General features: G+C 41.8%; 1 protein-coding gene across 2 annotated transcripts in view; it reads right to left on the minus strand.

Annotated features, from left to right (window-relative positions):
- Positions 1-6: 6 nt before the first annotated feature.
- LHPP (phospholysine phosphohistidine inorganic pyrophosphate phosphatase) overlaps positions 7-26,139 on the minus strand; it is a 173,589-nt gene continuing 147,456 nt past the window's right edge. For both annotated transcript variants that reach the window (XM_005305872.4, XM_005305874.4), the window contains one exon: positions 7-375. In XM_005305872.4, the coding sequence (XP_005305929.2) occupies positions 279-375 (97 nt within the window). In that variant the 3' untranslated portion in view covers positions 7-278. The remainder of the gene's footprint in view (positions 376-26,139) is intronic.

The following is a 26,139-nucleotide window of genomic DNA, read 5'->3' on the forward strand; positions in this document are numbered from 1 at the left end:
CGGAAGTCATAAGCACCTGTTAGGTTTAATGTTTTTAATCATTAAGGCATTTCATTTTAGTACCTAGAAATGAGAAGCTTTGAAAATCAGGCCGTTAATGACAAACTATTAGCATTACTGGTTTCCTACGGTTACTTGCATATGTGTAGAAATTAGGTGAAGAGAGGGAAATGAATTGAACAGGGGAAGAGGTAGCCTGGTGTGTGAGCTGTATGCTAGGCTTCAGATGTCAAGTCCAACTTCTTTGTGCCTTTAAATCAGTCTCTTCTACAGCACGATCACTTGTGCAACTGTTTCACAATAATGTCCACTGCTTCCGCGAGGTTGTTCACATATCCATCTGCCTTCACTTCCGGGTGTTGCTCATCACAAGGCCTGCAGAGGAGAGAGTAGGGTGACACTGATAGAAGTGGGAGTGGATGTTCCATAAACAGGCACATAAAAATGAATTATGGTTTCTCAGAAATACATGAAGAGAAGGGCAGATGTTAAGTTTTGTTACAATGCAATTATCCATTAGTCTGGTAAGTACTCCCATGAAACCTTTATAATATTGCCACTGACACACATCAGGTTTGGAATATTTGTTGGATGACACTTGTCTATCGTTAGAACTACAGTAGAATCTACTCAATCATTTCTCTGATAAATGCCAAACCTGCTTAATTGTGATAATTAGCAAGGATGCCTCTCAGCGACTCTAGACACAGATAACAGCACAGCCAGTCAATCTAAATGTCACATCTAATGTAGAGGTGGGCGAAATTTTTCTACCAAAACTTTTTTTCAGCAAAAAATGCAGCTTCCGTGACACCAAAATATTTTGCAATTTTGTGCTAAATTCACCAAATTGTTTTGATTGAAAAAACCCTAAAAAAAAAAAAACCCTAACCTCTGAAAAATATTAAAACATGTATGTTTTGACATTTTTGAAACAAAACATTTAGATTTTTTTCCCCAAATTTCTTTTAATTGTATTTTTTTAAATTAAAAATGTAACAAAAGCTTGAAAATGAAATGAAATGTTCTGTTTCACCCAAAAGATTTCTTTTACTTTTTGATTCACTGAACGTTTTGAAAAAAACTGTTTTCAGGTTGACCGGAAACAATTTTAATGTTTTGATTTGTTAGAATGGCCAGCAAACTGAAAAATCTGTTATTTGCATAGCTCTAGTTTGAGGGCGTCTGCAAGCCTTTTCATGGCACCGAAAAGTGTGAACTGGTGTTCCTTCTCACAGGCTTCCCAGTGTGCAGCTATTAGTTTTCTTTAGTGTCCTTCCATTATGGTGGATAAATCAATCAATCTCATCCTAGTTTACTTCTGAATATGTTTTGCTGTTGTTACTAGAATTATTTGTATTATGGCAGGGCCTACAGGACCCAACCAAAATGAGATTGCATTGTGCTAGGCACTGTACAAACAGAGTAGGAGACAGTCCATGCCTTGAAGAACTTACATTCTAAACAGACAAAGGATGGAGAGAAAACACTAAGGCACAGAGAGGTGGAGTAACTCCCCCTAAGGTCACAGAATTCTTCCTCTGAGGAGAAATGCCAAACTGTCCCCACTCTCTTTCTCTTTATTGCGTCTGGGAGGTAGCTCTTTCCCTATGCTTCCACTATCATCTGCATTAGCTCTCTGCACCTAATTAATCTCATGTGATGCTCTTCAAATCCCATGGGAAAGCCCCATCTCTCTTCTCTGGCTGAAGATAACACCAAATCCTCACTCTAATAATAAATAGCAATAATAATTGGCTCTTAAATAGAAAGTTTTCAATCTGCAGCTCTTAAAGCACTTCACAGAGGAGGTCAGTACCATCACCCCCACATTACAGATGGGGAAACAGAGTCACCGAGAGGCAAAGTGACTTGCCCAAGGTGAGTCACTAGACCAGTGGCAGAGCCAGGGACAAATCTGTGTGCTAACTCTGACATTTTCCCCAAGCTCGATCATTTTTCCTGAAGTTTTGCCTTCATATTCTTTTTTCCCTCTTTTTGCCACCATCTCTACAGATCTTAGCTGTGTGTTATATTCTACATATCTTTCACGAATCTACATGGACAGATGATTTGGCTGGGGAATATTCTGTGATACCTTGTATGGATGATGGTCTATATAATTAACTACTTAGCCAAAATGAATGCATTGTATCTTACATAGCATTTTATCTATATCAGCAAGAGCTTTTAGAAATTGCATGCCTCTGATTTTATAAAGTTTATGAGCATTTCAGTTTACTATTACAGAAAAGAATTAATTCTTGGCCTGGAAAAATGAGTGGGCTCTATGTAGTCTAAGGGTTTAACCTGAATGTGTCAACATTATGCCTGTTGGGCTGAGTTATGAATCAGAAAATACATGGATTTTATTCTTAATGGCTTCCCTCCAAGACCCTTGAAAAGAGACAAGAGCTTAGTTGTCCAGCTCTCTTCCCTCTCAGTTCCCTATTTTCTTCTGTATAGGGCAACACTTTATTTAGTGAGGGTTATTGTCTTAATGGGGGAAGATGCATTTCCCATCGGATGTCTGGTAGCCATGGAGATTATTATTATTTGTGATGTGGAGAATTTGGTGGGTACTTGTCAGTACGAGTCCCAAATTATTTTTCAGTTTTTGAACTAGGGCTCCCTGGAGCCCTTTTCCTGCTGTTCATTTTTCAGAAGTTCTCAGAGTTTTTGAGTACATGAATTCCTTACAAAGGAGCTGGGAATAGCCTCTTTCAGTAGCCCGTGCTGGTTGAGATTTCATTTGTCAGAAGGTTACAAAGGCCAACATGCAGCTAGGGGAAAAATATTACTTTGCTATTTGGTTTTGTTTGTGAGATCGACAAAGCAACCTGCAAAACAAAGGAAATGGCCACATGAAGCAGATTGTACTTTGGTATCAACTGTAACAGAAATATCTGATCTAAAATGTAGAAGATTAGTGCATGACTCAGTGCTTCAGTCTCCTAGTTCTGCTTTGTTACAGTGTCATGGTGCAATAATAATAGTGATGATGATGGCAGCTTCATTTATTAGGTTTTCCTCACCCAAATAAGCATTCACATCACACATGGGACAGCAGCTTATAAAATACAACGGACTAAAACGGGCAAAATCCAAAAAATATAAAACCACTAAAAATTAAATAAAGACTTCAGTTCTGTCCTGCTATCCATACTCACCCACTGACTTCAATGTGAGTTTTGCCCAAGGAAAGATATGTATCTTTATTTCACTTCATATGATACAAGCAGATACCTCTTTCCGAACCGGAAATCAAACTGTACAGAAAGTTCATTTGCATCCTGAGTAGATATTCAGAGTGTAAAAAAACAAGACCTCTTTCCATTTTACACATTAAAATATGCTCCTTTTCTCACATTCACAGAAAAAAATACCAGTATGTAAGAATTGTTCAGAAAAAGAAAAACTTTTACAGGAATTTTCAAGTAAACTGTATTCTCTGAGCTACAAAAAAATAAAAAATAAATAAGAAATGCTTAGCTGAACTAACACTCCAGTGATGATCTATCTGTAACATAAGGTTCTGTACCCTTGACTGATCAAGGTAATGCTGTGTGTGTGTTTTGGAGGAGGGCAAGCTAGGCTTACAGCCTGAATACTGTAATACTAATTGCAGATACGCTACTGTTCGGGGTTAACCAATTTAAAGATGTCCCTGATGTACAAAGACATTGCAGTACCACCAAAGATGACTGAAAATCCGTCCATAGGAGACTTCTCCAATTCTGAAGAATTTTCAAGGGGAGGCTGGGTACCTCAGACAGCTAAAGCTACCCAAGCTAAGTCTCATACTATTAGCAGTGCTAGAAAACCACTAATGTGCTGTTTGCTAGGAAGTGGTTGAAATAGACTAACAATACTCTAAAATAATTGCATCTCTTTAGAAAAACTGCACAAATGGGTTCTGAATTAATTGACTGCTAAGTCATTATGTTGGTCAATCATTTATTATTTTATAAGAGCTAATTATATTCAGCAAACAAAAGAATATGTACAATAAGATGCAATTGTGTTTCTGACACAAGCAGCAAGCGGTTGAGAAGGTCAGACTGTTTTTACTTGGTCAGTCCATCTCTCAGATGATAGGGTTTGCTTTCAACACTCTAGTCCCAGGTAATGTATTTATTTTGTACACCTATCCAAGTACCATGTGGACACATTACATAGATTAACAGATTGTGAGAATGAGAGAATTGCACAGCTGGGGACCTTCCACTACACAGTGTGATTTCACATGTGCTGATTTGCTTGAGGAAAACCTTTTAGGGGTGGAAAAATTAACAAGAGGCATGATTTAATATCAGGTGACTGTCAGTGCCAATGATGGACTCTGAAAGCAATGTCTGGAAAAGGTGTGAGCGAGCACAACATAACGCCAGAGCACTGCAAGCTTTCCCAGACAGCTCTGCTAATGTACTCCCCGTCCACATCTGCAGCACCCTTCCCATTTATCCCAGCCTGACCATTTCTATTCTGTTTTGCAGACAAATAGCTGACAGGACTAAAACGATCTATTTGGTACCCATTCTGGATGTGAACTCAGGATGGCAATTGGCTTTCTGTACAATGCAAACTCTGGTTAGGAGAGATCTTTGCAATATGTTACGTGTATTGTATAAAATAAAACACAGATAGATGGACATGTATTTCTCCTATTCAGGAGAAATTCCCATTGAAGTCAATGGGACGTAAGCAGGTGCTTGAAGTTAAGCATGTGCTTATGTGCTTTGCTGTATCTGTACAGCACCTAGCACAATAGGGTCCTGGCCCATGACTAGAGTGCCAAGGTGCTACGATAATAGCAATAAATAATAATCTCTTTGGGTCAGGGGCTGTCTCTTTGTTCTGTGTTTATACAGCACCTGGCACAACAGAGTCCAGGTCTGTGACTAGAGCTCCTCAATACAAGTAATAAATGATAACAAATAGTAATTACAGCAACAAGAGGTTCAGAGGGTTTATTTAATTTCAACTGGTTTAACATTTTGGGATTTTGCTTGTTTTGTTTCATTGTACTTTTGAAGTTGCTGCATGGTGACATTCGTTACGTGAGGGGAAACTAATAAATAAAATAGTAATTTATATTCTTATTATTGTACCATGACTCCCTAGTGAAGCAGAACAAGGAATCTTGAACAAACAGTCCAGCTCCATCCCCTTCTGCTAACTGTAAAATGGGAAATTTCTAGTACTGTTGACATCAACACACAAGCTGGCCATTTTCTCCAGCATGCAGACAGCCTGGTAGATCTCAAAAGCCAATCATACCATCATGGTTTTCCCCTAGTTTAATACTGGCCATTGTAGTTTTCTGTCCAATGGAATCTTCAACAATAGCACTAAAAAGCTCATGACAAGGGTAACATTTTCAAAAGCGTGTAAGTGATTTAGGAGCCCAAGTTCCATTTTCAAAAGTGATGTTGGCAGAGCCAGATTTACAAAAGTATTTAGGTGCCAAGAGAAGCAGATAGGCACCAAATAGAATGTACAAAAGCACCTATGTGAATTAGGTGCCTAACTCCCATTGAGTTTCAATGGGAGTTACGTGCTGAACCTGCTCAGGCACTTCTGGAAATCCCACTAGGTAGCTATCTGCCTCTGTAGGTGCATAGATACCTTTCAAAATCTAGCCTTTCAGAGCTTATGTCTCACTGACTACCTACATCTTTAGCTACTTAAATACCTTTGAAATGTGACCCTAAGTCACTTTGGCAGTGAATTAAACTGAATCAAATTAAGGCCACTTCCATTCTGAATAAGAGAATCCATACAGGGGTTTAATGTGGTTTAACTAATCCATTTTAAAAGTTAATTTGGATTACTTTTCTGAGTGTTCTCGTGTAGACAAGCCCCAAGTGGCCGGGACAAGGACTGAATCAGTACCAAAAGTGAACTACCCTCTGAGCTGTACAGATTGTCCTTCCCAGGTTGGGGTTGTGTAACGTACCTGTTGAGGCTGAACAGAGAAGCTCATTATCCAGGACTATCAATCTGTCATACTTCATGAGGCAGTGGACATTGCCACAGGTTCTCTGCCCATTGTCCCCACTGGCTCCTTCCTACTTCACCTTTGACCTTGCTCCATCCTCCCCATTTTCTTTTCTGCTTTTAGTAAAGTTTGATACCTTTGTACCCCCACTCAGCGCCCTCTGCACCTGAGGGGGAGACCATTGCTGTTCCCACTGATGGTTCTTGTAAGGAGTCTCCCCTCCCTCCATTGAGGTCCAAAAGGCTGGCACCTTTCATGAGCACTAAATTCTGCTTAGAGAAGGAGCATTCTCATTTAAATTACAGAAACATGTACATTTACCTCCAGAGTAACAGCCAATACTGATGCAGTCTTTAGGGACAACAAAGCTGGAGAGGATGGCTTAGTACTCCAAGCCTCAGCTGTGAAATACCTAGAACTAGAACCACGGCTTCAAAGTCCCTGCAGCAGTGACTCAGCCTTTCATTCCTCTCAGGCAGGTAAACTGGGCTCCCAGTTTGTTTACAACATCATGACTGCTTGGTCTCAGTGTATAGCTAGCACTCCTGCCATGCAGGGAATTCTCATTGACATCAGTAGGAGTTCCCTTGTGGAATGAGCGATGACACACCAGCCAATCCTGCAGCCCGGCTGCTGTCAAACTCCTGTTGAAGTTACCCCCTCTACGTTAGAATATTGTTGCTTAACTTTCCCCCTGTTGCTATTGCTCCACCACTATGGAAGTGCTAGTGGAGACAGTGGTTCTGGCATGTGCTGGCATATTAAGCACTATTGTCTAACCCTACTCAGAACAAGCCTACACAACCTGACGATACACATGCTGGTGGCTATAGGAGCCTTGTATACAACAGTACTTGACTGTTAATACCACTGGCGAAGCTACAAGAGTGGGACATTTTAGGATACAAGGTTTATGGGAGTTTTGCCTAATTTTGCTCCAGTGTATAAAAAGAACAGTGCAAGACGCTCCTGAAAAGCTGTCTACAGCTTGCAGTTGGTGGGTTTGGAGAACTTTAGTAATGTCCAGGCACGAGACATTTTCCCACTGACTTTTCTCAAGTACTCATGAAGAGTGAAATTCATGCTCTATGCATTTGGCCAGCATAAAGCTTATTTGCCACTTAAATGTTATTTTGTGAGCTTAGATGGGACTTAGTGGTGCGTGGGCCTTGTGCTGGCCCTCTGCACAGAAGGTGACTGTCACCCCAAGTGAATATGTTGTTTAAAAGGCCAGTTTGTAATTATCAGAACATCACATCATATGATTGTATTTGGTGTGATACAATACAATCAAACAGATCCTGACTCGGTTATCACTCATGAGTATCAGAGGACTAGCCACTATGTTCTCCAAGGAATCATTTCTCATTTTCACTATTTTAAAAAGTCAACTGCCAGAGCATTGAATGCTTTGATCCTTTCACATCTCTCAGGCTAAACTGGGTCTATCTAGATCAATACTTGGAAGTGAGGTAGCTAGGGAATACTAGGATAGTTCAGAAAATAGTGGTGATGATTTCAACTACTCTTCATACTGAATCAATAGATATGGCCTATCATGGTATTAGGGGTACCTGCTAACAGAGGTGACCTCTTTCAGATAAAATGTAAAACCAAAGTCCTGATCACCTGTGGTCATTAAAGGTCACCTGGCAACTTTTACCGGAGTAAGTCATGCTGTCTGGGGTGGCTCACAACTGTGAGTGCCTATCTCAGGACAGACTGTCAAAAAACAAGGGCAGACACCCCAACTGGTCGGGTATGTTCTATAATTAGATTTCACCAAGCCAGTGACAAATGTGTACTCCTGGATCACTGTAACAGTCTTCCTATGGAGTCACAGACAGACCCCTTTGACTCCCCAGCCTATCTTGCCACCCAGACTAACTGAACTTTGTGATACAAAATCACACCACATCAGGTTTCTCCCAGTCCCAAGAGAGCAGTCACTTACCCCAGATCAATTGGTACTCCAGATTTTACACCAAAGACAATGTTGTAATGCAATGCAGCCAATTCTACAATAAACTAACTAAAGATTTATTAGCTAAGAAACAGAATGAGAGTTAATGAGAGGTTAAAGCAGGTAAAATCTATGTACAAGTGAGTCACAGTCTATAATTCCAAATGGTGACAGAGATGTAGTAATCTGTCAGTTTCCTAAAAGTCTCTCAGGGCTGCCCAGAATAACTCTGGGGATCTCTGTCTTCTCATGCAGTCATTTTGCCTTGTTAGAATCCGAACAGTCCAGAGATCAAGGATCTTTCTTTGAATCCATATTTATAGTATCTTCACTCAGAAAGTAAGCTGGCAGTGTCTCTACCCATGTGGGCTTTTCCTTTGGTGGGAGTGAGGAATGCACTTTGAGTCTCTGACCTCAGGTCATCACCACAATGCATAGCTGTGGTGAATGAAGTGATCCAGGTATTATTTGCACATTAGTATGTAATGTGCTTTGGGATTCTCTGAAATGAATACAGCTATATACATATGAGATATTTTACATTTAAGAGGATGTTTTGGGGGACTGGATAATAGACTATTCATATGCAATGGACACTTTCAGTGTAACTACTTCCCCTCCCCCCCCCAAAAATGATTCTTGTCCATTATTACTTTAGGATTGGCTAATGTGTACCTTTGTATGTGTGATTCCAGGTGAGTGTCTGGTTTTGGTGGGGGTGAACCCCTAAACACATAATCATAAGGAACCATTTATCAGAAAGGACCCCAAGTCTTAGAATGTACGTTAACCAGAATGTTATTAGATCATGTAGGCAGTTTGAGAAGTTGATAGCAACCCCCCTGCATAAGTACAAGTGGGTTACTTCACACTGAATACACAGTGATCATACAACTCTGCACTAGAGAAACTAACATGCTGGTTGGAATGTCTTTTTTTTTAAGTACTTTGCTTGTATTACTCTTTAACAAACATACGAAGAACGAAATGGGAACAGCTGAGCTGAAGCACTATGTGGATAAAATATAAAAGGCTTAACACATGAGAGTGTAAACTGAGACAGTTGACATGGATTGCCATGGCCACAGGGATGAAAATAGTTAGATTATTCAGATCAACCTCAACTAGACCAGCAGAAACTTGACTTCAGAGAATAGGAGCAGATGGTAACCAACTAACACATGATTGACATGATGGATTAAAATTAGCTACTTGCACTGTTCCTTAAAAATAGGGGTGTGAAGGAAAACAGCATGCAGGGCCAAAGAAAGGTACAGATGTTAATGTGAACATGACAAATGATCTTGCATTCCAGTGTACAATGCTGAAGTCATTTGGCAAATCTAATCTGTAACAATATGTGTCCCCCTGTCATTGACCTTTTCTGCAATATAGCACTGTGAGAGCTAAACATCATTCCACACAACCTCCTTGCGTTTATACAGGGGAATCTCTTTGTGTCAGAGCACAGTTCCCACTTACTCGCTAATTAAACAGGATACACTCCCCCCACATAAAATTAGATTAAAAAGTCTAAAACTGTTTCTCTTGGCAATGTGTTCTTCAGGACTCTTACTGAACCTGTAAACGGCATCAGACACAGTTTAACAGGATTTTCTTTATTAGCAATGTAAACAGATACTGTTAACCTTTGCTAGTCTCTTTAGACAGAGGCAATAATTTTACTGAGTGCTACAAGAGAAACTCTTTTTTTAGTCCAACATGGGTAATTTAATTAGTTCAGCACTGCAAATCCAAATAAATCACTATGATGGACAGCACGTCGATGCATCGTTAGTAAATGTCTATAGAGTATGTTTCTGTGACATTATAATTTGAGATGAACCAGCACCAAAACCACAGAACTGAGCTCCCAACTTTGAAGAGGTTTGGATCTGACTCTGAGCTTTGTAGCTGACCATTATCTCTATAATGGGCTGGGACCAAAACTCCAAATCTAAGCACCTCCGAGCTTTGGGGAACTACATAATCAGATCTGTGCAATGATCAAACCTCAGACTGATGTGCAGAACTCCCTTTGAAGAGAGGAAAAATAGCCTGGTGGCTGACACACTAGTCTGGGACTCAGGAGAGCTGGATTCAATTCCTGACTGCCACAAAATTCCTGTGTGACTTTGGGCAAGTCAGTGAATCTCAGAATGCCTCAGTTTACCATCCTTTCCCGGTCTTGCCTAGTCTAACTGTAAGCTTGTTGGGGCAGGGTACTGTCTCTAACTCTATAATTGCACATAGCCTACCACAATGGGCTTTCAACTTTAGGTGGGGCCCCAGGCCCTATCATAATACAAATAATAACCAAGAAAAAGCTTGGGTCTGTCTCTAATTATTAGATGCTTTCTTTTCTTTTCTATTATTAGATTTTTTAATCAGAGATTACGAAACACTTCCACAAAAAGATCTAACAATAAGGAATATCATAATGACACCCTCTATGGATGTGGTACTGGCAACTACCTCACTGCACTCTCTGTTTCTGGTAAATGCACTTGCAAGAGCAACAGAAAACAAGCCTGCACAAGAAGTCATCTATGTCACAGATTCCTAGCAACCTCCATCTCGCTTCTCTTACCTCCCAGAACAGCACACGCAGCTTAATTGTGTTTAATTGCATCTAATTTACATGCAAGAATCCATAAACAGGTTAAATTAACAGCCAAATTGTTTGCTAACATCTAGGGGAAATCTGTGGGTTTGCCTCTTAATTGTTCCATATCATGTGAAAAGGCTACAGTTTTAACAGAGCAGAAAAACAGACTAGGTAGAGTGTTTCTTCAGGAAACAAACCATCAAAATGCAGGAAAACAAATGGATTGAGAGGTTAGGGAAGTATTTTCTCCTGTAAATCAGAAAAAGAGAAAAATCTTAGGAACTAGTTACCTAGATCTCTGCTTTCCTGCCTAGTTGGAATGCATTTTCTGAGGCAAATAAGTTCACTTTTTAAACATAGGCATGCTGAACAAGTTAAACTGAAGCACTATCAATGAGAAGTCCTTGTGGCACCTTAAAGACTAACAAATGTATTTGGGCATAAGCTTTCGTGGGCTAAAACCCACTTCATCAGATGCATGGAGTGGAAAATACAGGAGCAGGTATAAATACATGAAAGGATGGGGGTTGCCTTACCAAGTGTGAGGCCAGTCTAACGAGATAAATCTATTAACAGCAGGATACCAAGGGAGGAAAAATAACTTTTTTTTTGCACACACAACAAAAACACCAACCGAGGAACCAAACCCTGCAACAAAGCCCGGTGCCAACTCTGTCCACATATCTATTCAAGGGACACCATCATAGGACCTAGCCACATCAGCTACACCATGAGGGGCTCATTCACCAGCACATCTATCAATGTGATATATGCCATCATGTGCCAGCAATGCCCCTCTGCCATGTACATTGGCCAGACCGGACAGTCTCTATGCAAAAGAATAAATGGACACAAATCTGGCATCAGGAATCATAACATTCATAAACGAGTAAGAGAACACTTCAATCTCTCTGGTCACTCAGTAACAGACCTAAAAGTGGCAATTCTTCAACAAAAAAATTTCAAAAACAGACTCCAACGTGAAACTGCAGAACTGGAATTAATTTGCAAACTGGATACCATCTGATTAAGCCTGAATAAAGACTGGGAGTGGTTGGGTCATTACGCAAGCTAAACCTAATTTTCCCAATACTAATTTCTCCCTACTGTTACTCACCTTCTTGTCAACTGTTGGTAATGGGCCACTCTCTTTATCACTTCAAAAGTTATTTTTCCTCCCTTGGTATCCTGCTGTTAATAGATTTATCTCGTTAGACTGGCCTCACACTTGGTAAGGCAACCCCCGTCCTTTCATGTATTTATACCTGCTCCTGTATTTTCCACTCCATGCATCTGAAGAAGTGGGTTCTAGCCCATGAAAGCTTATGCCCAAATAAATTTGTTAATCTCTAAGGTGCCACAAGGACTCCTCATTATTTTTGCTGATACAGACTAATGGCTACCACTCTGAAACCTGAAGCACTATGCTCATTTGTTTGCTTCCTAGCCAGTTGGCTGCCTGGTGATGCTAACAGGGGTGTCCTTGTGTATAAAACTCTAGAGATAATATTTGTTTAAAAAGAATGAGCTCAATGAGACCTAAAATTAGAACTGAGTGGGTGTGTTTCGGTGTCCAAACACATGCATGCATGCCACACCTCCCTTTGCTTTAGCCCTGTGGGCAGGAAGGGTGCTGAGGTATACTGAAATCCTTCGCTCTGAATTGGAGTACTTGAGAGAGCAGGATTATACTTCAGTGCTGCGCCTATTCACCAGGATGCAGCACAGGGTGGTGAGACATGGACATATGCACTTGTGAACAAACCCAGAGCCATAGTCCTGGATGGCAGGCAGCCCAGCAGCAAGGTTAGAATGCTATCAATGTTGCAGCTCCTTTGTTTTCCCTCAGGATGTGGGGAGAGGGTAGACAGACAGGTTTGGGATGCCAGGCTTGAATGACTGTGCTGGACCTTGGGTCTGTCCAGTTCCTTGATGAACATATAAGAGGACATGAGGAAATTAAAAGCAGTTTATGTAATTGCTAAGACTAAAATCAGTGGGGAGAGAATCCTGCTCATGTTCCATCTACATGAAATTTAAGACCTATATTATTAAAAGATCTTTGAGTGCAATTTAGTTGTTTGGGAGGCAGGCCCAGTCCCTCCAACACCTGGGAAATGCAGGTATTTCACAGCAATCTGAAGCAAACGAAGAAAAAAGAGCTAACAGGGCTAAGTCATGATACAATATACTGGTGCCATGGTAGAATGTATGGCTTCCTCATGCCCTCCCTCAACCCTGCCCGCTGCATATTAGGGTTCCTCTCAGCCAAAGGATTACCCACTGTCCCAATTTAGTAGCCGTTCTCCTACCCTCTCTGCTTCCTACCACATCTGAGAGCCACTTCATCTTCCCATGCCCCTGACTCGGTAACAGTGAAAGGAGGCAGCCTGTTTTTTTCCATCTAGTGTGCAGAATGAGGGGAAAGGAAGCTGACAGCTATGAACGCGATAGGAATCCTTCAGAGGTTTCTCTGACAATGCAGAATGCCCTTACAGAGGACATGCTGCTGTGGCCTCTGCCCATTTGTATTCACAGATTGCTTCGGGCACAACCGTACCCTTCAAATGGAGTGCATTCAAAGCGCAGGGCTTTCCCTCAGGAATAACATAAAAAACACAGCAAAAGGGAGAGGAGATGGTGATAAAAACTATTTGGGGGCAAGGGAGGAGGAGGATCAAGCAGGTCTTATTAGAAATCAAGGCGGAAAGCAGAGCACAGGCAAGATAAATCAGAAAACTAATCTCAATGGAGATCGTTTCTGAAAATCTTCTAAGGAACATTGAAAACACAAGATGATTTTGTAAGCGTTAGCAAGAAGGTGGGCAATGTGACACAGGACAGGAAGGAGTGTTTCCAGTAGTTAGAGCAGGGGACTGGAAGTCAGGACTCAGGTTCCATTTCTCGCTTTACTCCTGAATCACTGTTTGATTTCTGACAAGTAACTTCACCTCTTTGTGACTCAGCTTACCATCCTGTGAAACAGGTATCATAAAAACCTTTCCAGTCTCCCAGTGGGTATTGTAAGGCTTAAATAAATATAATAAAATGATGGTGATAATGCCTTAAGCACCTATACAGGGTTTTTGTCTTCAAAGCACTTTACACACTTTAATTAATTAATTCATCCATCCTGATAAACTTTCCGTCTGGTGATATTTGTTTACTGTCACTCAGGGAAGTTAAGGGACTTGCTCAAAACCAGAGAGAAAGTGTATCAGAGTATATCAGATTTATTCATTTATCTGAAATCTGGGATAAATCCCAATTAATTAATGTTCATAAAGTTCACCTAGGGAAGTGGTGGACTCTCCACTCTTAGAGGTTTTTAAGGCCCAGCTTGACAAAGCCCTGGCTGGGATGATTTAGTTGGTGTTGGTCTTGCTTTGGGCAGGCGGTTGGACCAGATGACCTCCTGAGGTCTCTTCCAATCCTAATCTTCTATGATTCTACGAAGTGCTTTGAGACCCTTTGATGAAAAGAGCTATGTACCTTCAAAACGTTATATATACTACAGCAGTGGTTCTCAAAGCCAGGCCGCCGCTTGTTCAGGGAAAGCCCTTGGAGGGCCGGGTTGGTTTTTTTACCTGCCGTGTCCGCAGGTTCGGCTGATCTCGGCTCCCACTGGCTGCAGTTCACTGCTCCAGGCCAATGGGGGCTGCAGGAAGGGCGGCCAGCACATCCCACGGCCCGTGCTGCTTCCCGCATCCCCCATTGGCCTGGAGTGGCGAACCGCGATGAGCTTAACCTGCAGACGCGGCAGGTAAACAAATTGGCCCGGCCTGCCAGGGGCTTTCCCTGAACAAACGGTGGACTGGCTTTGAGAACCACTGTACTACAGAAGGTTTCTTGCATCTTTGATTCCTGTAAAATTCACCAGTGTGTGCTCTTCCATTTCTAACATAGAGTAAGTTGGTCTTTTACAAAGAATAAGGACAAGTGAAAAGAAAAGAAAAGAAAAGAAAAGAAAAGAAAAGAAAAGAAAAGCTGTTAGGCAAAATAAATCTAATTTGAAATCCTATCAATTTTCTTAGACAATTTCCTGCTTCCATCCTAACATTCTCAATGAATGGAGGTCCAGTGCTGCAAACCGAATGAGTTAGTACATCCCTGACTAGCAGTGGGAACTCAGACACAGAGAGCAGGAAACAAGACACAGAATAGTCTCTCTCATCTCTGGCCACTAAGGGCCTGATCCAATGCCCATTCAAGAAAATGGTAAGAATCCCATCATGTACATCTATACTGCAAAAAGACCCGCAGGACTTGTGCTTTGGGCTCAACATAGCAATGTAGACATTCAGGCTCAGGCTGGAGCCTGGGCTCTGAATCCTGGTGTGTGTGTGGTGGGGGGGTCTCGGATCTCAGACTCTAGCCTCAATGGGAACGTCTATGCTGCTATTTTTAGCCCAGTGGAAACATCTATGCTGCTATTCTCTGTTCTCGGTGGTAGCAGATGACAGAACAAGGAGTAATGGTCTCAAGTTGCAGTGGGGGAGGTTTAGACTGGATATTAGGAAAAACTATTTCACTAGGAGGGTGGTGAAGCACTGGAATGGGTTACCTTGGAGGTGGCGGAATCTTCTTCCTTAGAGGTTTTTAAGGCCCGGCTTGACAAAGCCCTGGCTGGAATGATTTAGTTGGGGATTGGTCCTGCTTTGAGCAGGGGTTGGACTAGATGATTTCCTGAGGTCCCTTCCAACCCTGATATTCTATGATTCTATTTTTAGCCCCGCAGTGCAAGCTGTGTGAGCCCAAGTCAGCTGACCCAGGCTCTGAGACTCGCTATTGTGGGGCTTTTTTTTTTTTTGCAGTGTAGAGATACTCAGTGACTACAGTGTGTGTGGGATCAGACCCTCAGGGCCATATTCTGCCACCCTTACTCATGTTGAGCAGTCCCTTCCTCCACGAGTAGTTCCATTCATTCCAATGGGACTACTAATTAAGTAAGGGACTACTCACCATGAGTTGGGGTGGGCACAATCTGGCCCTTAGAGCCTGATCTCAGACCCACTGAAGCCAATGGGAGTTTTTCCATTGTCTTAAATGGACATTGGATCAGGTCCATTTAGAAACTCTGTCTCCACCTGTGTTAATTCATTCTGAATGTTCAGCCCTCAGCTGGGTGAATTTTTGTGGCTATACATTTGCAGGGCCACGAATTTATCTGCATCATGTAAATGTGTAGTCCTGTGAGAACTTGACTATCAGTGATTTTCACCTGCCTGATAGTGTTCGGCAGCTCACAGCAGAGATCTGTAGCATGTAGTCCAAAAGCTGCCCTGAAGACAGCACGCTACAGAATGCTATTATGCAACTGAGAACCATGGATAATGTATTTCCCATCTGTGCATGTCAGAACGCTGATGCGACAGTCTTTAAACACAAATATTGTATAACTGCAGTAAGCACACAGCTGTCTATGTATATTTAGGGGCAGATTCCCCCTCCCTCGTTCATGCTGGTAGTAACCTACTCCTTGAGTAGTCCCAATTCGCCTATGTTTTAGATTTCTGTAGTTACTGTACCAAACAGTCTATAAATATACAATTCTGAGGAAGCGGATGACATGAGGAATTGTTCCCCTCCTCCTGCTATTTATTTTTTCTTTCAGGAAATGTAGTGCATGTGAAGGTGCCAGATTAAGAGCTTTTCAGACTGACGCCCTCTCTTTCCATGGCCTAGGAATGGACAGTAGTAAAGAAAGCTTCTCAACACACCCCCACCAAAGTGCCTCAGCCTTGTAGGGACCACTGCCAAGGGTGAGAAAGCAGAACAGTTGCCATGTCCATTCAGTTTTTGGCCTTTCTGTTGAGACTGCCAACCAGGTGGCAAGTTAGTGCCAGTTCTGATAGTAGTGTCATGGTGACATACATCCCCTACGGCCAGGCACTCAGCTGAAACCACCAGCCCTGTTCACATTTGGTAGGCTGCCCTGTACCCCCTCACTGCGCCAATGACAGTATCCATCATGCTCGCTTTGTTTTCTTCTCTCGTTCCCTTTATCCACAATGCTCTCTGTGCATAGAACAATCTCACAAAACCTGTTCATTAAGGCCTGGTGCTACCAAAAGCACCACATGGCTGGATCCCTGCTCCTTCATGGAACCCCTCTGAAGTCAATGGGGCTTTGCAAGCATGAAAGGGCTCACCTGGACAGACCTAGGGGGCTACTCTAATTTGTGCCAATTATCAAGGTTCCTTCCTTCCTGTCCTCTCTGAGTCCCTCTGCAGCCCTGCCATGCTCCCTGAAGCAAACCCTGTGGGGATGGTGATGTAGGAGCTGGCTCGGCCAGCTCTGTCTGCTGGGGGCTCCTTCACGTTGGGATATCCCCAGCAGGGGATGTATGGAATTTGCCTCACTGTGTGTAACACAGGCAGATTTTTTTTCTTTTTTGCCTCTGAAAATTTAGCCCTGAGAGTGTGCAATTTCATTTGGTCAAACAAGCAATCCAATGTTAAGAATGTTGCACAATGGTAGCCATTCAAAAGTCAACATCTGTGACTAGTTGCCCTGCAGGTACTATCGTTTTGCTGTGTACTTAAAACAGCACATAGCTGGGAGGGAACTGCTGGTAAGTGTTAAGTTTTAAATGGTGATGACTGTACAAGGAGAGGCCCAGTTTTCACATACTTTGTAGATTCTGTCAAGTTTGGGAGCTAGTTGAACTGGAAATTGCACATGTTAATATACTGGTATGTTACCGGAGGTTCACATCTGTTTCCTTGATGATAACTTAAGATGTACAGGAGGACTTGTGGCACCTTAGAGACTAACAAATTTATTAGAGCATAAGCTTTCGTGGACTATAGCCCACTTCTTCGGATGCATATAGAATGGAACATATATTGAGGAGATATATATACACACATACAGAGAGCATAAACAGGTGGGAGTTGTCTTACCACCTCTGAGAGGCCAATTGGCTCTCTGTATGTGTGTATATATATCTCCTCAATATATGTTCCATTCTATATGCATCCGAAGAAGTGGGCTATAGTCCACGAAAGCTTATGCTCTAATAAATTTGTTAGTCTCTAAGGTGCCACAAGTCCTCCTGTTCTTCTTTTTGCGGATACCTTAGAGACTAACCAATTGGCCTCTCAGAGGTGGTAAGACAACTCCCACCTGTTTATGCTCTCTGTATGTGTGTATATATATCTCCTCAATATATGTTCCATTCTATATGCATCCGAAGAAGTGGGCTATAGTCCACGAAAGCTTATGCTCTAATAAATTTGTTAGTCTCTAAGGTGCCACAAGTCCTCCTGTTCTTCTTTTTGCGGATACAGACTAACACGGCTGCTACTCTGAAACTTAAGATGTGTCAAGTTTCAGGCAGACTAAGGGCCAAATTCAGAGTGTGGCCTAGTGGTCAGAACACTGGACTGGGACTCAAGAGGACATGCCGGGGTTCTATGCCTGGCTCTGCTATGAGCTGGGTGACCTTGGCCTAGTTACTTACCACCCTGTGCCTCAGTTTTCCCATCTGTAAAATGGGGGTAATAATAATACTGAATTCCTTTGTAAAGCTCTTTGAGATCCACTGATGAAAAGCGTTATATAGAAGCTAGGAATTATTATTATTCATGTAAATAAGGGTAATTCTACTGAAGCACCTAGGGGAAGAGGGTGCAACTGCACAGGCCTTTAAGGAGTTGCACTTGCTTACACCAGGTCTGCATTTGGTCCTAAGAGGTTATGGAGCAGTGACCTGAGGTTACTGGACTATACAGTATGTATTCAATTTTGTGCATCTTGGACAGGATGCTGCTCTGAACATAATCCAAATTCAGGCATCCCACAGAACATATGAGACTCCAAATGAGAGATTCAAAATGTGTTTGCTTGCATGAAATGCTAGAAACATCAATAACCAGAGGACTCATGCACTGGAAGTGCAAGTGAAAGGCATATTTGTGAGGTTTTGCTAGGATGCCATTGCTCATTAGGAGGAATTTGGAACCTTTTCTATTGGTATACACTTGCTTGGTATTGCTTGTGGAGTGAGCCTGGCAGCATTTAATTTACAGAGGATGCTACTTTGTTAAGTTTGTCCATTATTGTTGACAGGAGGGTTATTGCCAGACACCCGGAGCAATGTTTCTGAACTTACATTTCAAATAGGAATGGTGAAATCTATGCCCGGCTACAATGAAATGTGAAAGCTATTATATCATTTAATGGACCCTTTCAATCCCTTTGATGACCTCTGAGGGTCGGTTATTTCCTGTTAGAGGAATGGTTCCCTGCATTCTGAAGTAGAACATTGCTTTTCTATTGGCTGTAAATCCTTTTGTGTCTTCTCTGCTGAGTCACTTGAGTTTTTATATTCAGTTCATGCTATTAAACTCTGGAAGCATACAGCAGAAATGTGGCCTTTGGTACGAAGAGTTGCCATGTATGTTTGTGTAGTTGAAATGGTTCCCATGCTGTGTAATCAGAACAACTTCATTTATTAAATATGGGTTCATGCAGGGTTCTCCTTTTGTGCATAGCACAGATGTTTTCAATAAAAACAAAAGTCTCCTCCCTGCCCCTCAAAAGTCACACGTGCTCTTTGCTGAGAAAAATCTGAAAAAGAACTGCCACAGATTTGCCAAACTCTCCAGTATAGTATGGCATTTGCAAGCATCGGGAGACTGTCCGTTGCCTGCTTGGATTAATTATTGACGAACTATGTGCCTTTGCCCTGTGAACTTATTCAATCAATTAAGAAATCATTTTAAAATTCCCAAGAAAGGATTTGCGGGCACAGACACAAATATGCATGTACACAAACATGCATCTTACACACAACTACTGCATTAGCCCTGAACAGATTATGGACTCACTGGAAAAAGTGGAAAAGATTAACTTCTGGGGCTGGGATTTGCCTAAGGGCATTAGGCACTCAAATCATATTGAAACTCAATTTAATTTGGGCATCTCACTCCTTTAGACACCTTTTGAAAAGCCCCGCTTAAGAGAACATTTCACTTCATCCTTCTAATACATTACACAAGTTCACAATATAGTAAATGAATGAAATTAATGCTGACTCTTGAATTTGCAAAGCACTGCATAGAAATTTAACTACAAATGCCTATGGGCCTGAATGTTGGGGAGGAAAGGTCTTTTTCAAGCAGTGGGAGAAAGATGTATTTATTTAGAGTTTATGATCTTGTTTGGTGATCAAAAATATTGGATCAATTTAATCCCAGGTGTAACTCCCATAAATTCTACAACCACTAATAATGTGATCTTCTAGCAACAAGATGCCTGTGGCTACAATACCAGGTAGCATTTAAAGGCTGTTTTCCAGGTAAACTTTTTAGTGAAAATAATACTTCTCTTTGGACAATGTCTGGTGAATCATATGTTCTTGCTTTTAATTAGGGATGTGGCTATCAGAAATGCAGTGAGACTCCCAGGAAACCAAAACTAAAGAAGAATGACATCTGTGTAATAAATTTCCCATCTCAAATGAAGTGATGCCCTATTCATGGCTAGGAAGTTCCTAGTAGGAACCACCACTTTATCACCTTAAAACCTTTTTCAGATGGGAGACTAAAAAAGTGAAATGTTTCTGAGTTGGAAAATTAAAGCAGCTTTTGGAATCACTTAGCCCAAACAAGCCAATTGTGCAGGAATGTAGATCATAGAAAGTTCCTTGACCTAATGAACAGTATGATAGGTCAGTGAAGACTTTTTTCTTTCCTGCTGGCTTTTTGTCTGATCTCTCCCAATCCCTATCTATATTTTTAATAGTAAGACTCAGCCCCTGCATAGTCAAACTGTATTCAGTGCTCTGTTCAAGAGGTACATTTTCACATGCTTACATCTCTGCAATAAAATGTGGTTTGGTTCATTGGTGATGGGGCGGGGGGCGATGCCATTACCTATTAGATGAACAGGAAAATCATTCATCAAAAGGAAAGAAACTCTAGAGGCCACAAGCAGCTCTTTTAAAAAAAAACTTATTCCCAAGGTCCAGAAAATTCCATGAGCAGATTTCTGTTTTCAGGTTCTAATTAGGACTGGCCAAAGGACGACAATTCCATTTCGCTAAGGATTTTGAGATTTAAAAATCTGGCTTTGTTTACAATTGGAATGAAATCTGAAAACTTAGAAATTCTCCATTAAGGAAAATTCTGAAAATGTTTTAGTTTCACAGTAATCAGAACACTGTTTCAATTCTGACTTTTTAAAATTGTATATTATAATACATACTGCAAAAATTAAAATGTTTTGAAACGAAACCTTGCTTCAGAACAAAACATTGAAGTGTTCTGTTCCAAAACGTCAAAACATTTTCCCCCCAAAATAAAAATTTTGCAAAAAATTGACAGTTTTGTGAAGCAATTCAGTTTTGACAGAACAGCACTTTCCAACAGAAAATGGTTCCATCAAGATGTGTTCCGACCAATTCTAGTTCTATTGAAAATAAGACCCAGTGAAAATTATTGGTAATTTACTACACATAGTAGATTAGAATCACCCCTTTCCTTGTATCCTACCTGTTGGAATTCCCAGGTTAACAGTCACTTGTTAACAGGTGGGTAACAGGTGTAAACAGGTGGGTCTCTGGTAGCAGCGCATTTTCAGTGATAGATCTTTGTCTATGAAACTTATGCACCATCTCAGCCTAGGCTGGTGAGTTTCTGGGCATGCTGCAAGGCGCATATATTTCCCCAGGATTTCCTGGTGGTGTAAGACTATTGACTAGAGGGAAGTAGGATATGTTAACTTTAGTGGGTTTGGAGGTCTTTCTGACCTACTGTTGAGCTTGGGGTGTGTTCATATTGTACAGTCCTGGGAGCCCTGGATAGCTAAATATGGCTCTCCTCCTGCAAAGTGATCTGGGTTCCCATGAGGAATCCCTTTCTGTTTACTGGGACTCCATGCAAGAGTCTGTCCTTGTAGATCAGTTTGCGGGACTGAGGCCTCATATTTACTAAAAGGAGACTAAGGTTGAGGTTTGCAAAAACGCCTCAAGAACTTGGATTAGAACAAACAAGAATTGGGCACCCAAGCACCATAGGTGGCTTTGGAAATCTCAGCCTAAATGTATCAGCGTGCAACGCTCCACTCTTTCTTGATGCTGGAGACTTAACCAGAGAAACACCACCCACTAGAATCCAGACCAGGCTATCAGCTAGTCATTTTACAAAGTTATCTGGATGCCCACAATCATATAGAATTTGATCACAACTACCTGGCACACTCTTTTTTCTCACCTGCTTATATTATTATTATTTCCATGCAGACTTTCTGCATGGCAGGCTTGGTTAAAATCTTCATAGTATAACTCCATAAACTTGCTAAACATGGCTGCTTGCATCAAGAGGGGGAATTGCATTGTGCATCTCCAAAGTCAGACCTCCATATTAAAGACGGAGACAGCCATGAACCATATTGTCCAATGCTACTGGCTGAGTTTAAAATGTGGGCTGGACGCTCTGGATGACTCTGCTGTACAGTGACAGTGCGGTACTGTATGCGTTCCAGAAAGAGTTCTGCCATTGAATTCTATATTTAATACACAATGGAACAAACTCTGCCCAAGGGGCAATGAGAAGTCACCAATTTTTTGATATATATGGGGGAGGAATAGAACACCAGCAATGCACCAACCCCACTATGCACAGGGTCTCTGGGGGAAGAATAATATAAATGGGTGAGCCAAAAAAGCCAGCATAGGGTATCTTTACACTGCAATTAGACCCCACGGCTGGCCTGTTCCAGCTGACTTGGCCTTGTAGGGCTCGGGCTAAGGGGCTGTTTAATTGCAATGTAGACGTTAAGGTTCGGGCTGCAGCCCAAGCTCTGCGACACTCCTACTTCACAGGGTCACAGAGCCCAGGCTTCAGCCCAAGCCTGAATGTCTACACCGCAATTTGCCTTAGCCCCTAAACCCAAACCAGCTGGGACAACCGCGGGTTTTTAATTGCAGTGCAGACATACCCATAGAGGCCCAGCTGTTTTAACCACTTAGGAACATGCAAGTAACTTGTAAAATGAAGGGCAATGGGCTTTCAAACTAACTGGTACAAACCCACAGTCTAGCTTTGAGCTGGTGCATTGCTCATCACTAAAGAAACTGCTCAGAGTAACTTGAGGACATGCAGCTCATTGATTTAAATCAAGGGTTGCTGCCACTTCAAAAGAATCTATTTCACTGTAAACACTGCAAATTATGGTTTATTGAGCAGCTCTGTAACCCAGACTTACAATGCCTTCTCTTTTGTACCTTGCCTGCTGCTAATGCGTACCTGGCCCCAACTTCAATTTCTGTAGCACCAGGCAAGCAAAACAGTTTTGTTTGCGGGGGGAGAGCGGGGGAGGAAAGAGAGAGAGAATTACCAATAAACACGAATGTTGATTGTCAAGATTCCCATGAACCAGTTTCACAGACCAACTTCTTCAAATCTACATTGCTTAATTCAGGAGTGGCGGAAGCTCCCTAAAAGCATGTGTGGGGCCACCAGTGCCTGAACCATGGCCCTGCCCCCGCACCGTCCCTTCTCCCCAAGGCCCCACCCCCATGCTGCCCATTCCCCCCCAAAGCCCTGCTCCCACACCACCTCTTCCTCCCAAGACCTTTTAAAAGTGATGGGCCAGGGCCCTCTGCGCCCCCACTTCCGGCACCTCTGGCCTAATGTATTCATACAACACCCCTTGAATTAGAGGGTGTAAGCTCTTTGGGGCAAAGACTGTCATTTTCTATATAGTTGTACATAAGATGCTATTGCAACATAAAACACACACACCATTTTTCATGCCTGCATTTGCCTGTTCATGTTTTCTAATAACATTCAAGTTCCATTGTTTGGAACAGTGAAGTTTGTCGCCCATACCTTATTTCTTTGAGCCAGTCCTAATTTTCCAGGGATTATTGCCAGTTCTTGTACGGCTACCCCACCTGATATTATATAATCCGGAGAAGGGAAAAACCCTTGTGTGCTTCATCAGGGCATCCTGTTGCATAAATTCCCAAAGGTAGCAAACCACAGTGCTATTCTGCAGACTTTTCATCACTGCTTCAACTGACAGTCCCAATCAGCAGCTGTGTTTTCTGTTTTGTGTCTGCGATGAGAAAAACAGGCCTGTCTGGCAGCTGAGCAGGTAATGAAGCTAGCATTGTGTTGTGTGCCTGCAGTCTCTGAGCTACTACAGAGGGCCTGTTTGGACAGTTAGCTCCTAAGACAGACATAAATCAAGCCTATTCTATTCAGCACTTCATTAGGCAGCTCATGGGGTGGGGGGCGGGAAGTTCAGCAATCAACAACAGAGTTCTTAGGATCATCTACCCCACCAGAGACAGATAAAAACTGTGCTCCCCTATCAATGCCTATAAAGGAGTGAACCTGTTCAAAGAGTGAGAACACTTTGCCTGAAAATGCTGCATTTATGTAGCATACTTCATCCAAGGATCTCAAGTACTTAACAAACCTAGAAGGAAATGAAAAAAGATCTGCCCAGTGCAGCAGAGAAACAGGACTATCAGAGAACTAGCTATGGCTCTCTGATTCTCTGTCTGGCTCTGCTCCCACTTGACCCCAACACAGACAGTCTAGGGTTGACAACAACTAGCTAACATATTTTCAAAGATGTCAAACCCTGTCTACATTGTGTTTAAAAACACATTACTGAAAGCATGTTAGCTAACATGTTTTTAAACACAACCTATTTTCCTAGTCTGGACATGCCCAGGGAGTTAGTGTCAGCACGAGGATTAGAACACTGGCATTCCTGGCTCTGAGCCCTCTGCTTAGACTATTAGAACACTCAAAGATGCCTAGGAGGTAATTAGTTGCCCTTTCTCTCAGCTTGGTGTTAGAGCTCCTTATATGAAGGTTATTAGCATATCCTTTTCTATTGCGATCTACAGCACATGTTCAGTCTTTGCAGATTCAGGGTGAACTCCTGGCTCCACTGAAATCAATGGGAGTTTTGCTGAAATCCTGGCCCCACTGAGGTCAATTGGGATTTCACACTCAGTATGTTGTATGTTAAATAATCCTAAATATGAAAGAATTACTAGCATATACTCAGGTTAGAGCGATGAGAAATCTCAAAGATGTTCAGGCTGCTTATATTCAGTTCCAGGCGATCTAGACTGTAAGCTCTTCAGGGCAGAAACTGTTTGCTATTCTGTGTACAGTGTCTAGCACAAAGTTCTTGGTTGGCCCTTAGAGACATAGTTAATAACATAGTTTATCAGAAACAATAATAATCCTTCCAAATGGCCCCTATATGTTATGCTTTGTAATACCAGACCAATACTTCAATGGTAGTTTATTGTGGATGATTGGTAATAGGAGTATTATTCAGCCACCCAAGCCTTGACATTTGAAATATTATGCTCTGTAGGGCTATCGTTTTACTACTTGTTTGTACTGAACCTGGCACACTGGGGTCCTGGTCCCTGAATGCAGCCTGTAGGCATGGCTGTAATATAAACAATAGTAATCATGTAAATCAAAAGGATGACTCACATGAGGAATGGTTCTCTTTGGAATGTCTTCACCAAGTTCAATATGATGGATGATGTGAGTTTTTTGCCAGTCTAGGTAAATTATGGTTCCTGGGTGCCTGACCTCTCCCAAGTGAGATCAAAAACAGTGCGTGTGAATGTACACTTGCATTTCTAATAAAGCTCCAAAAAGCACGAGTCGTAGTTCAGCAGGACATTTCGCACCCTCCAGCTCTTCCCCCATAACACCTGTAAGGGTTTGTGCTCAGAACTTCACGGGATCTGACTGAGGTTTGTAAATTTACTTTCTTTTCTAAAATATTAAATTGATGAAAAAGTTTTATACTTTTTAAATGGAGGGGAAAAAGAAAACGGGAACATCAGCTTTCCGATTGCTTCACCCTCTTGAGTTTGCGAGTTCTGCTTTTATCTGAGCACTTTTGCTGGGGCTTTTTTCCTCCCTTCTCATTCACTTTGAGTGAGGTGTCATCCTTAGGAATGTCAAATTTCTATAGCACTGTCCATAGCCACGGACAATGTAAGTGCTGCTACAACCTGACTTTGCTTGGAATGGGATGAATTTATGTAGCACATTTAACAATACCCTTTTTATTTATTTATTTGAGCATAAGCTTTTGTGGGCTACAGCCCACTTCTTCGGTGGGCTGTAGCCCACGAAAGCTTATGCTCAAATGAATTTGTTAGTCTCTAAGGTGCCACAAGTACTCCTGTTCTTTTTGCGGATACAGACTAACACGGCTGCTACTCCGAAACTTTTTATTTATGACTTTATTACCAATAGCACTACAAATAGCAAGTCTCCAAGAAAGTAACAGAGGGTCCTGTGGCACCTTTAAGACTAACAAGGATAGCTTTATAATTAGAGTGAAACAGCACCACTAACACACTTTGCTGAATCCTTTCATGGATTCCTATGGTGGTTAGGCCTAGTTACAAGAAGTGGAAAAGTAATAAATTACAGGGATCTGCAAGACTGGCAAAGAGAAATCTGTGGAAGGCTAATCAATTCTCTGTGCTGTTTTATTCCTGGTCTATGATTAAACAGTAGCTTTCAATGCTGGTTTGGTATTTAAAAAAATAAAAAAGA

Source organism: Chrysemys picta, chromosome 7 (assembly GCF_011386835.1).
Source record: "Chrysemys picta bellii isolate R12L10 chromosome 7, ASM1138683v2, whole genome shotgun sequence".
In the NCBI taxonomy this organism is placed as follows: Eukaryota; Metazoa; Chordata; order Testudines; family Emydidae; genus Chrysemys; species Chrysemys picta.